At 43.4% G+C, this 14,322-nt stretch overlaps 1 protein-coding gene across 1 annotated transcript in view; it reads left to right on the forward strand.

The window, feature by feature from the left end:
* ITM2B (integral membrane protein 2B) overlaps positions 1 to 14,322 on the forward strand; it is a 58,710-nt gene that overhangs the window by 32,854 nt on the left and 11,534 nt on the right. Inside the window, exons 3-5 of the mRNA XM_040425457.1 lie at positions 6,388 to 6,588; positions 10,147 to 10,257; positions 14,133 to 14,283. Coding sequence (XP_040281391.1) covers positions 6,388 to 6,588; positions 10,147 to 10,257; positions 14,133 to 14,283 — 463 coding nt within the window. The remainder of the gene's footprint in view (positions 1 to 6,387; positions 6,589 to 10,146; positions 10,258 to 14,132; positions 14,284 to 14,322) is intronic.

Genomic DNA, 14,322 nt, shown 5'->3' on the forward strand with positions numbered 1-14,322 from the left:
ATCTATCCTCAGGATAGGTTGTCAATATTAGATCAACAGGGTTTCGACACCCGACACTAGGACTGCAGTAAACGAATATTTTAGTAATCGAGTATTCTGTCGATTTTTATTTTTTTACAATTAATTGAGTACTCTAATAAGAAAAACCTTCTTAAAATAACGTATTCCTTTATAAAAACTATATTTTTATTTCTTACGGGGTTATAGCTAATAATTGCACACATAAGGCTTCTTTCACAGCAGCAATATACATTCTGTGAGAAGAACAGATGGCCAGAATGTACCGTATCGACTGTAATGGGGTCCGGCCTTGTTACAGCATTCAAAAAAAATAAAAAAGCTTTGGATAATACCCAGCATGTATGCCGGGACATGGCCAGATGGCCCTGGACCACATTATAGTCACTGAGAGCATATAGCTGGTTGTGTCCGGCTATACCCAATAATGTATACTCCAGCAGGCTGCTCTTCTGCCGGAATGTGTATATAAGGCTATGTTGTGGACTCCGTCCGGTGGAGGAACAGACTGCCGGAGTTCACTGGCTGCCATGCTGTCCCCCTTTCCTCAGTGCCTCCATGCCATCCACCATGTCCCCCCTCCCCCAGATCAACCCCTCCATGCCAAATCACAGGTGCCCCCATTCATCCCCCTTGCTGCTGCCGCTAGTGCTGGTAACTTTATACTTGCCTTTCCTGGCAGTGCGGCGTGCCCTGACACATGGAGTCTGCAGGAGACACATCTTCATCCCAGCATGCACTGGGACCTGACGTCACACACAGCGTCAGCCAGAGTGCTGACCATATGCGAACGCAAGGCCCTGCAGCGCGGTGCCGAGTCGGCAGGCCACAGAGCAGTGAGTGAGAAGCTGCATTTCACTCATGCTCTGTGGTGATGTGATGTAAAAGGATTTTTTTGCCTCGATTTAAATCGATGAATGGTTTCATCCCTACCCGGCACCTCAGCTGATCAGCTGCTTGCTGTCGACGTCACAGCGGTGAGCAGGTGTAATTACAAGCTGTACAATTCACTTCAATAGGACGGCTCGTTCCTATATGAATGTATACTACAGAGCCATCCCATAGAAGTGAATGGGACGGCTTCTTGTAATTACACCTGCTCAGCACTGCGCTTCAACTATGAAGGGAAGGCGGCCTTCCTTGTAACCAGCTGATCGACGGGGGTGCCAGGTCCTAAAGGGAGGCAACCCTAGACTGGCCTTCAAGCAGGTTAGGGAGAGAGAAGTGACCGTGAGAATTATGCCATCTTAAATGCAAATAATTAGAGCACTTTGTACTCCACTAATGTTGAGATTCAAATGGAGTTGTATGGAGGCGCAGGGTTCAGCTCATCACATAGAGAGTAGTCCGGAAGCCTCAGCAGTGGAGAGGAAGTGGTGAGTTACCGAAATATCAGCTGCCAAGAAAGAGTAGTGCCTTGCTGAAGAACAATCACTGAGGCGTTATTCTGGACTAACATGCCATTGTACCTGCCGATAACCCACCACCACCTCGCCATGAAAATAATCTGCTTCTGATAGCTTGTACAGCTATATACATAATGGAGAGAATGCAAAGAAAAATCCTAGTCTAAACCTTCAACAGCTGTTGGCCAAACTCTCTCTCCAACTGCCTGATATCAGCCCTTTACTTATGTAACTGCTTTCCTGTAATCCAGGTCCCCACCATCTGCTGGTATTAAGGCCAGTAATCTTAGGATCCTGATTTTAAGAGTAAGTGACACAGGCAGGTGTTTAGAAACCCAGTTATTCCCAAGAGTCTTGTTTGCATAATACCCAGACCTTGAACACGACTAAGAAGTGAGAGAGAGAGAGAGAGTGGGTGAAAGGAATTATTCATTTCTTTGACATGGTGTACATACCTTATACAGAGAGCACTTAGTGGTGGTTGGACAAAGATTTTAGTCACACTTCGTGATACTAGACAGTATGTAGCGGTGCGTTACCCAGCCAGGTGTCTGTCCTAACAGCTTCTACGCAAATGTCTCTCTGGTTACAAACCAATCCTGTGTGTAACCTGAGAATTGTGCTGTGTGCTACCCAGCTCTCCGCCCCGGTGCTTTCTACCCTGCAGGAGAGGGTTAGATGGACGGTGTAAGATCAGACTACACACGCATTGTGTTTGTAGTCTGTAACCACGGAGACACTTAATTGAAAAAGACCCTAGTGAGCTCCATATGTGGTGGTGTATGTTCTGTAATTGTTCGGTCGGAAGCTGCTGGTGAACATTTTCTTCATGTTCGATGTTACCTGCATCTAGAATGATTGTCCATAACATGAAGGGACCCATAGGTGTGCATGGGATGATGGGACACAACAAAAGGTATGTGTAATGTTTGCAAGGGTGCTTCCTTTATACTAACTTATTTTACTTGTATCAATGAATTAAGATCCAACTCTTTGCACGGTGAAACGGGGACATTTTGGAAAAAATGTCTTTGTTGCTCATAGAATTGTGGCACAACTTTTAATTTTTCAGAAGCCTTGTAAGACATGCAAGCTGCACTGTGATTGGATTTTTACATCAGTAGTCCTAAATCTCCTGATTTGAGTCTTATTTATTAGAGTGCAGGGCTGGGCAGCTAATCAAGTTAAATAGATGCTATTTCTATGAAGTTTTGTTCAGAATCTAGAAATCTATATCCGCCCCAGCACAGTGACCTGTCGTCATAGTGGATTCATAGGAGATGGTACTGCTGGAACACAAGGCCTCGTCAAGGAGTGAGAGTGCCGGGAGCACGGAAACAGCCAGCTCGTTTCCGATAATCTGCCAGTCTGAAGGCGCAACAGATCACACGATGAAAGAGCGAAGCATTACCGTAATTTATCTGGTGAAATTATCTGAGGTGCGGACCCCTCAATCTTCATATCTGGGCAGCAGATCATGGTTTCTAAACGGTACTCTGCTGCCCAGGAACATTGCAGCTGTATGAGGACCAGCGCTTGCTCTTCCTTATAATAATCATCTTTTATATAGCGCCAACATATTCTGCAGTGCTTTATAATTCAGGGGTTCATGTGCAGTCATAAATAACATGGCAATAGACATGTCAATAATTACAACAAGAGGAATGTGGGCCCTGCTCGCAAGAGCTTACAATCTGCTGTGGAGGAGACTGCTTCATGTAAATGCACCTCTTCACCTCCACTTATGATCCGCCAGTTGTCAGGAAGGAAGGTTTGCTCATCTGCACAGTGTAAATGTGCCCATACTCATGATGTCACAATGAGGCGGTGAATTCTGCAAGCTCTCCACACTCTTCTATCCTTTAGACTGTCCAGCATTTCACCTTAAAATAGTCGTTAAGAAAACAACAAAAACCTTTTTGAGGCCACATCATCCAGCTGTAGTACAATGTTCTGCTCTAACAATTAGCTTTTACACTTTGTGTCCTGGACTAGCTCGAAATATAGGGGGTCGTTTATTAAACGGTATTGGTGGCGCAGATTGCGGCTCAAAGTTCCTTTGCGCCGCAATCTGTGACTTTTTTCCACTGACGCCAGGGCTGAAAAAGTGGGCGGGGAAGGGGAGGGGCCAGCAGGCCCATCTCATTTACCATTTTCTACACCTGTTTTAGGCTTAGAAAATGGTCTAAATGTAAGACAGCAAGGAAGCAGCAGTGGATCTGCCGATGTTATGTAGAGGCCGGCGCCTCTACATAAGTTCGGCGCATCTAGCGCAGGGCCTTAAGACCGGAGTCTAAAACACCAGTCTTAATAAATGTGTCCCATAGAGTGCTATAACTATTGGTGGTCCATGGGCTGTTTACTGACTAGTAGCCGAATCGACTTTTAATGATGGTCATAGCAAGTTATCCCTTATACAGTGGGTAGGTGGTGGTAACTGCTAGATTGGTGGGACTATTACTGATACCCCTTTATAGTTTATTACACAACAGAAAGAAAATATTGCACTAAAGATAAGGAGAAAATGATGTGCTGCTTTCTGGGAAAGTGTTCCATTGTGTGTACTTCCTAGAAGCGGTCATTGTTCTAGCAGGCTATTATTCCTGTAAAGCTCTAGCGCTTTTACCTGATTAATTCCCCATTTGCTTATTGTCTGCAGCTGTTTCCTACACACATTTCCCTGGTGCTCAGGCAAAGAATAACAGGATACTGTGGAGCAGTAATGAAGCCGGGTGTTTTATCTTTTTCTTTTTATTGGTTTTGTATGTAGCTTAACACCATTTAAATTTGGGGAGAAAGTTGATCACATGCAAAGGTTGACCGACCAATCTTGGCAAGATTGACCAACTATCTAAGGCTACTTTCACACTGGCATTTCTGGGTCCGCCTGGGAGATCCGTTTCAAGGCTCTCGCAAGCGGCCCCAAATGGATAAGTGTAGCCCCAATGCATTCTGAATGGATGCGGATCCGTTCAGAATGCATCAGTTTGGCTCCGTTCCGCCTCCATTCCGCTCTGGAGGCGGACACCAAAATGCTGCTTGCAGCGTTTTGGTGTCCGCTTGGCAGTGCGGAGCCAAACTGATCCGTCCTGACTTACAATGTAAGTCAATGGGGACGGATCCGTTTACATTGACACAAATATGGTGCAATTGTAAACGGATCCGTTCCCCATTGACTTTCAATGTAAAGTCAGGACGGATCCGTTTGACTTACACTTAGACTTAGATTTTTTTTGACGAAGTTATGCAGACGGATCCTTTCTGAACGGATACCAGCATTTGCATTTATAGGTGCGGATCAGTCTGTGCAGATACCAGACGGATCCGCACCTAACGCAGGTGTGAAAGTAGGCTAATGAGTTTATATCCATGGGACTAAACAACATCTGGGTCTTACCAGAAGAGAGTGATATTGTCCAGTCGGTGCAGACAGTTGGCACCCAGTTCATAAATATTCAGGGGGAATAACAGAGGAATAATACAATGCAGAGCGAAGAAGAAATATGTTCCAGAACTGCAGTTTCTTAGGAAATGCAGCATTTACTGAAAGAGATGTGCCCGACCTGACCAGTCCCCTTTAAAGCAGTTTATGGGAATTACAGAAAGCCTTTTTAATGACTACAGTGTAATGGCACATGTATGAGGGACTATCACAGATAACACTAACAAGGTTTTCCTCTACCCAGCAATCACAATAGGACACAGCATACCTCCCATTCAGGTTTCCCTCAGCAGTCATAGCAAGCCCTTCTCTAGGACACTCTCCGTTAAGACATAGTTACATAGATATTAGTGTTGAAAAAAGACATTAACATCAAGCAGAACCAAGGGAATGGACGGGACAACCCCTCCTTGTACCAGTGGCGCAGTTGTCTTCTGTCTTCACCTGGAAGAGTGTCCTGTAACAGGGTCTGGATGTAGAGACAGCCCAGGTCCTGTACATGACCACTGTGCACAGAGAACAAGACCACCAGAGCCAGTATTTTTATATGACCTGATGACGTGTCCGGTGTTCACACTCATTGTGTTGCTGCTTTTATAAAGCTGTAGGGGCACGTTTATTAAGACCGGCGTTTTAGACGTCGGTCTTAATAAAGCCCCACAGCTGGCGTTGGATCCGCCGAAGTTATGAAGAGGTGCTGGTCTCTCCATAACTTTGGTGCATCCAGTGCCAGTTCTAAATGTAAGACCGCTTCTGAGCTGTCTTAGGCTACTTTCACACTGGCGTTTTGGCTTTCCGTTAGTGAAATTCGTTCAGGGCTCTCCCAAGCGGTCCAAAACGGTTCAGTTTTGCCCTAATGCATTCTGAATGGAAAAGGATCCACTCAAAATGCATCAGTTTGCCTCCATTCCGCTTTGGAGGCGGACAACAAAACGCTGCTTGCAGCGTATATGGGGCCGTCTGACGAAACTGAGCCAAACGCATCCGTTCTGACACAATGTCAGTCAATGGGGACGTATCAGTTTTCTTTGACACAATAGAAAACTGATCCTTCCTCCATTGACTTTCAATGGTGTTCAAGACTGATCAGTCTTGGCTATGGTAAAGATAATACAAACGGATCCGTTCTGAACGGATGCAGACGTTTGTATTATCTGAACGGATTAATCTGTGCAGAACCATGACTGATCCGCACCAAACACGAGTGTGAAAGTAGCCTTACATGTAGACCATTTTCTACGCCTAGGCGTAGAAAATGATGAATGAGACTGGTCTGCCGGCCCGTCCCCACCCATGCCACGCCCACAATTTTAGACCTGGCGTGAGTGAGGAAAAGTCGCAGATAGAACAGTTAGTTGCACCATCTGCTCCTGAAATGCACCTAATTTTGGCGTATTTTAGATTAGTAAATGACCCCCCATAATGCTTACTTTTTAAATGTGTTTTTATCACATGGATGGTTACAATGTTCCAGATCTGTATACCTGGTAATATCTTATTTTCTTCCATTTTCTCTTGTAGCGTGGTGTATACTTTTGTGGAATAAGGTACACCGAGGATGACGTGTCACTCACTGAGCCTTATGCAGAATCCCATGTCCGCTACCACTCATTTAAGGAGAGAATTCAGATCCTGGAAGAAGAAGAAGTTGAATTGATCAATGTACCCGTCCCTGAATTTGCTGACAGTGATCCTGCTGACATTGTTCATGACTTTCACAGGGTAAGGTATATTGGATAATCTCTCAGAGGTTTGATGCTTGTAATATTGATGGAGTTGCATATAATTTGGTGATGCTTTAGAACAGAGGTGGGCAAACTTTTTGACTCGTGGGCCACAATGGGTTCATATATTGGACCCAGGGGCCAGACAAAGAGTAGATGGATGGGGCGTTTGTGTGAATTGATATAAATTAAATTTCGTAACATTAAAGGTTTAGTTTAATTCAAGGTAGAAAAGCATAAAAAGATTTATTGTACAAAACTTTTATGCAATGTATTTCTTTCATAACATAGTACCTTTAATTTTAGTGGGAACAGTGTTGTTGGTATCCTTTTTTTGCTAAGGCATCAAAGTTTGGAGTTAGGCCTCTTTCACACTGGCGTTGCAGGTGACGTGCGGGAAGAGATGCGGGTGCATTGTGGGAAAATGCACAGCTAAGCGTTTTAATGCGTTTTGCACGCGCGTGAGAAAAATATGCATGTTTGGTACCCAGACCCGTACCCGGACTTCTTCACAGAAGTTCGGGTTTGGGATCGGTGTGGTGTAAATTTTATTATTTTCCCTTATAACATGGTTATAAGGGAAAATAATAGCATTCTTAATACAGAATGCTAAGTAAATTAGGGATGGAGGGGTTAAAAATTTAACTCACCTCATCCACTTGTTCGTGCAGCTCGTCTCGTCTTTATTCTTCTTCTTCTTTGAGGACCTGGGAGAATAAAGACCTTTGGCGATGTCACTGCGCTCATCACATGGTCCATCACCATGGTGATGGACCATGTGATGAGCGCAGTGACGTCACCAAAGGTCTTTATTCTCCCAGGTCCTCAAAGAAGAAGAATAAAGACGAGACAGGCTGCGCGAACAAGCGGATGAGGTGAGTAAAAAATTGTTGTTTTTTTTTAACTCCTCAATCTATGTTATAAGGGAAAATAATAATGATTGGGTCCCCATCCCGATCGTCACCTAGCAACCATGCGTGAAAATCGCACCGCATCCGCACTTGCTTGCAGATGCTTGCGATTTTCACGCAGCCCCATTCATTTCTAAGGGGCCTGCGTTGCGTGAAAAACATGTACACAGCCCCATAGAAATGAACGGGTCCGGATGCCGTGCGGGTGCAATGCGTTCACCTCACACATTGCAGCCGCACGGAAAACTCGCCCATGTGAAGGGGGCCTTAGCTTTGTTGTTGCAATTTGCAGAATAGATACTGTGCCAGTATATAGGGCCCCTATAGTGCTTCCCCTCTTCTCCATAATGCCCCCGTATATAGGGCCCCCATAGTGCTTCCCCTCTTCTCCATAGTGCTTCCCCTCTTCTCCATAGTACCAATGCATATTGTGCCAGTATATGGGGCCCCCACCCCCCTTCTTGCCACAGTATACTGTAAATAATAAAAACAAACACATATACTTACCTTATGCTGCTGTCAGTGATGTGATGCAGGCCTCTTCCGGCCTGTGTCTCGCTCAGGCGGCGCCATCGACATCATCGCGCCGCCTGCACCGGCTTCTGATAGGCTACAGGCCTAGTTCCATCAGAGGAACGGGTAAGGGAGACGCCTCTCCCCTGCTCCTCCGCACCATTCATCTTTATCGCTGTCCTGAGGACGGCAATACAGATGAATATGGAGATGAGCGCTTCCACAATGGAAGCGCTCATCTCCTCTCCTGCTGCCTCCGGACAGAAAGGGCCGGATTAAAAGGTCCGCCGGACCGTAGTTTGCCCATCACTGCTTTTAGAACAATTGCAAAAGTGATTAAAACCCTGCAGGGGCCGCAAAACGCAGGTGTGAACAGAGCTTTTGTTTCTGTTTATTTCCACTGCTATTATGTGTTTGCTGTTAATAGAATTGAAGATTTTCCTATTTTATCTAAATGAAGCTCAATTACTGTAAAAATTAAACGTACAACTACAATAATCATTGCATAGCTGTGCCTCACCATTTTTAAGATATGTGTTTGCTGTCAATGAATGAGAACATTCTTTTTTACATTCCCAAGCTACAAATCCCGTACATAGCTAGTCCGACTCTTATTTTGGATGTGCATACAACTCTATCCAGTGTAAATGCATCAACAGATGCACAAATCTCATTTGCTACAATCACAGACCATATAACTTGTGTAAGTAAGTAACTGAAATACAAAGTACAATAGAAATCTGTGTATCCTTTAATGCGTATGGTTATTGAGCTTTAATTACGTAAAACATGAAACCCTCTTTCACACAGTAATTGTTCAGCTCTTTGCATCCGTGTTAGGGGCTGTTCGTTTTTGATGTACGTCAAGCAGATACATTTAGACATACAGTAAAAAAAAAAGTACAGAAACATACGCAATTTTGTTTTTTGTTTTTTTTTATCCTTTTTTTTAGCCTTATACGTTTTTGTGATACCTTACTTTTTTTAAAATAAAGATTAAGGGTGCATTCACACGACCGTATAAATGGATCTGCATCCGTTCCGAAAATTTGCTGAACGGGTGCGGACCCATTCATTTCAATGGGGCCGCAAAAGATACAGACAGCACACCGTGTGCTGTCCGCATCCATTGTTCCGTGGCCCCACAAAAAAGATAGAGCATGTCCTATTCTTGTCCGCAACCGCGGACAAGCTTAAGCATTCTTCATATAGCGCTGGCCATGTGCGGTCCACAAGTTGCTGAACGCACACAGCTGGTATCAGTGTTTTGTGGATCTCAAATTTGCGGACCGCAAAACACTTACGGTCGTGTGAATGCACCCTTAAAGTCTATCGAAGGAAATAGGATAAAAACGGATACGTTTAACAGATGATAAACATATTCTCTTATGTGTCCATCTGTCTCCCATTCACTGCAATGTAAAAAAAATATATATATATATATATATATAGAAAAAGAAAAAAAGAAATCCGCAGCACATCCAATTGATCAAGAAGTAAAAAGAAGCTTTATTCACCAAGCATGCGACGTTTCAATCCTCTCAAAGGGATTTTTCTCAAGCAGTGACTGCTTGAGAAAAATCCCATTGAGAGGATTGAAACGTCGCATGCTTGGTGAATAAAGCTTCTTTTTACTTCTTGATCAATTGGATGTGCTGCGGATTTCTTTTTTTCTATATTATTTGGAGGTGGATCGCCTACTCAGCCGCTGGCACTCCGTTTGTACTATTTTGACAGTGGTGCTGCCCACATTTTCTCTATTCCCTATATATATATATATATATATATATATATATATATATATATATATATATACACACATACACACACACACTTCTATACATCTTTATACATCTTTTTGCAGGACAGAAAAGCGTGGTATGCTACATTATTCTGTCTTGCAAAAAAAAAAATTATAAAGGATGATGGTTTTCTGCATTGGTAACTTGCAGAATGCATGACCCTAATTTTACAGACAGGAGCTCTGCAATTCTTTGACCTCGCCATTGGCATACGGCTATGTACTATTATGCTGTACAATGCAATTTACCTTATAAACATTGTAGTAATTGACTGGATTCAGCTGTTTTTCATGAATATCTGTTTCCATCATAACCTCTTGTTCTCATCAGAAACTCACTGCATACCTGGATCTCAGCCTGAACAAATGCTATGTTATTCCACTGAACACGTCGGTGGTTATGCCACCAAAGAACTTCCTGGAGCTTCTTATCAATATTAAGGTACTAATACATCCACATGGAAGGCGATTTCGGCTACTTGGCTCAGTATCTGTTTGTTGGCATCTGTTGACGCTTGCGTTATGGACGCTGTTTTTCCATGACCGATCTGGTTTGTAGTGGATTGACTGCCTTCTTTCCCTGCTGATTATAATGTCCTGCTATTCAAAGCACTACAGAAATTACAAGCCAGTGTACAAATGGCCTAACTCAAGCAGTACTAGCAGGAGAACGTGCATGGATCAGTTTGGCTATGGACATAACGTTTAGCTGCCTGTCCTAGAAATCACTACATTTTCTGCATAAGAAGCACTAATGCACTCTACTGAAGATTAATGAGCAGTATGCCTATTATGTTACTACTTAATATGGTTTTCCTGGATTTTTTAAATGATGATGGATAGGTCATCAATATCTGATCGGTGGGGTCTGACATTCGGGACCCCCACCAATCAACTGTTTTGAGAAGGCAGTGGTGCTCCTATGAGCGCCGCTGTCTTAGCACCGTACATTGTATAACTGCTGTCCTTGGTATCGCCAGCTGCTAGGCCAAGAGATTTATCATAAGGGGAATTTCCAATTTTACATGTGTCTGCGTTGTCAAATGTGTGATTCTTGATAGATTTTATGGCTACACTTCTGCTTGGAGATGTTACTCTTTCTACACCACTGCTTAAGGCTACTTTAACACTCGCGTTTGGTGCGGATCCGTCATGGATCTGCACAAACGCATCCGTTCAGATAATACGACCGTCTGCATCCGTTCAGAACGGATCAGTTTGTATTATCTTTAACATAGCCAAAACGGATCCGTTTTCTGTTGTGCCATATTGTGTCAGTGAAAACAGATCTGTCCCCATTGACTTACATTGTGTGTCAGGACGGAGCAGTGTTTTGGTGTCCGCTTCCAAAGCGGAACTGAGCCAATCTGAGCCAAACTGATGCATTCGGGGTGGATCCTTATCCATTCAGAATGCATTAAGGGCAAAACTGATCCGTTTTGGACCGCTTGTGAGATCCCTGAATGGATCTCGCAAACGGAAACCAAAACGCCAGTCTGAAAGTAGCCTTACTGGAATAGAATTGTGACAATTTTTGCAACTTTTTAAAAAGGGAGGCGTTTCATCAGAAAATGGCCTATTGTTTGAAGTTTTTATGTTAAACATATTTTAAAGACTCTTTGGTATTATTTTTAATTTTGCATGTCACTATATTTATTTAAAATAAATCCTAAAATCCTGCAGTTCTTCTTTGGCACGAAGCCTAATAGGTGCTACATACTTGTCTGTGGAGTTGACATTTCAGCAGTCATCTCATTCTTTTGCGGCCCCATTGAAATGAATTGGTCCGCACCCGTTCCGCAATATCGCTGTCTGAATGAGCCCTAATACCATACGGGGGTCTGTCTCTGTACAGTATTAATCCAAAGTTATGAAAGAAGTGACTTCGGATGTAACATCCGAAGTTCGCTTTGCTCATCTCTAATTACAATGACAGATATCCGCTATATATAGATAACACAAGATCCACCACTCACAGTAGTAACATAGTATGCATGCTGCTCATTAATCTTCAGCAAAGTGCACTAGTGCTTCTTATGCAGAAAATTTAGTGATTTCTATGACAGGCAGCTTATCTACTCCTCCCTGACCACCACACAGGTCACAAAGCTTTCATAGAAAACTCTACCATAGAAGTCAATATGCCAAATTTATCATTAAAATACGCCACTTTTGTGACGTGACAAAGTGCAAGTGCTGTTACTCCGCCGTCACCTTCACATTATCTTCTATGCCAGTTTTCTGGAGTAGGACACTGCAATCTACGCCAGCCATGGGCGCAGCATCCTCCAGACTATGATAAATAGTCTCCTCCTCTCTATTGTGTCAATGGGCCATGGCTGTTGCTGCAGAGTTTTATCAAAAATGGTGTAAAGAAAAGCTGGCTTAGTCTACTTTCACATTAGCGTTTTCAATTCTGCTATTGATATATCCGTCATAGGATCTCAATAGCGGAAGAAAACTCTGCAGTTTTGTCCCTATTCATTGTCAATGGGGACAAAACTGAATGAAACGGAATGCACCAAGATGCATTCCATTCTGTTTGGTTGTGTCCCCATTGCGGACAGAATAACGCTGCAAGCAGCATTTTTCTGTCCGATGTGGTGCGGAGCAAGACAGATCCATCCTGACACACAATGTAAGTCAATGGGGACGGATCCGTTTCCTCTGACACAATAGAAAACTGATTCGTCCCCCATTGACTTTCAATTGGGTTCATGACTGATCCGTCTTGGATATATAGAACATAATACAACCGGATCCGTTCATGACTGATGCATGCAGTTGTATTATTGTAACGGAATCATTTTTGCAAATCCATGGCGGATCCGCAAAAAACCCTAGTGTGAAAGCAGCCTTAGTTGTCCATAGCAACCTAGCAAGTCATCTGTTTTATCAGTAAATCTTGAATTAGAGATTTGATTTAATCTGCATTCCAGTATTCTTATGCATAGCTGCACCTTTGATTAAACAATGTAATTGTAGTGTTAAGAAAAATTTATCTGTTCCAACCAATGTCATTTTAGTACCATAGGCAAGAATCTCTAACAATAGTCTTTCAAAGGTTGAATTACTAACGGTTATTATGAGAGCATCTGGCAGATCTTCCAGAAGAGATGTCCATGAATGCAAAATATGAAAGATTTTTATGCAAACTGTTGTATTTTGGCTTAAAGACCATCTCTCAGCATATTTGTACCTATGAAACTGTCTGACCTGTTGCAATTGGCAGTTGAAGGCATTTGTGTTGGTCCCATGTTCATATGTGCCCGCATTGCTGAGAAAAATGATGTTTTATTATATATGCAAATGAGCCTCTAGGAGCAACAGGGACATTGGCATTACACCTAGAGGCTCTGCTCTCTCTGCAACTGCTGCACCCTCTGCACTTTGACAGGGCCAGGCATGATGATTTCATTGCTTGGCCCTATCAATCAAATGGAGAGGGCACGGCAGTTACAGAGAGAGCAGAGCCTTTAGGACTAAGGGCAACGTCCCTGTTGCATATATTAAAACATCATTTTTCTCAGCAATGCGGGCACATATGAAAATGGGGCCAACACAGATGTCTTCAGCTGCCAAGCGCACATGCAACAGGTGAACCAGTTACATAGGTCCAAATCTGCTGACAGATACCCTTTAAAAAGGCTCTGTCACCAGGATCAACTCTATACAACCAGGCATATAGCCTGGTAGGGTTGATGAAGCCAAGTAAAACCATACCTTTTCTTTGCAGGGTAGATGCCGATGTTCAGGAGAAATGAGCACTTCTAGTTTTATGCAGATGAGCTATTGGAGCACCAGGAGACGGGCTTATGCGGTTTGAGTAGAGAAGATGATTAGTGCGCACATGCTGGTGACGTCACTAAACTCGGTAAGTAGAGGTGACTGCAGATGAAGCAGAAGGCGCCTTCACTTCCGAGTTCAGTGACTTCAACGGCGCATGCGCACTAATCATCACTGCTTGGCATGCTAGAGAACCAGTGTGCAGGTGCTAGAGATCAGCGTTTGAATCACTGTCAATCTTGGGGGATGGGGCATTGTTTATAATAATGGAGGCATCAGTATGGAGCACCAGGAGCGTCGCTGAAGCGGTGCTTAAGCCGCATAAGCCCGCCTCCTGGTGCTCCAAAAATAAAAGTTTAATTTCTCCTGAATGCCAGCACCTACACTGCTAAGAAAGGAATTGTTTTACTCTGCTTCATCGTCCCTACCAGGATATACGCCTGGTTGTATAGGGTTGATCCTGGTGACAGATGCTCTTTAAATTGGCTTAATTTTCCCAAATTTTTTTTTTTTCCCTTTCTTTTTCTACAGGCTGGAACATATCTCCCTCAGTCTTATTTAATTCATGAGCAGATGGTAGTTACTGATCGCATTGAAAATGTGGACCAACTGGGTGTCTTTATCCGCCGCCTTTGTCAGGACAAGGAGACCTACAAACTCCAGCGTAGAAACGTTATTCATGGTACTGACCATATTGAAAATGATAATAGTGGAGGTCTGC

This window comes from Bufo bufo, chromosome 3 (genome assembly GCF_905171765.1).
Source record: "Bufo bufo chromosome 3, aBufBuf1.1, whole genome shotgun sequence".
Taxonomy (NCBI): domain Eukaryota; kingdom Metazoa; phylum Chordata; class Amphibia; order Anura; family Bufonidae; genus Bufo; species Bufo bufo.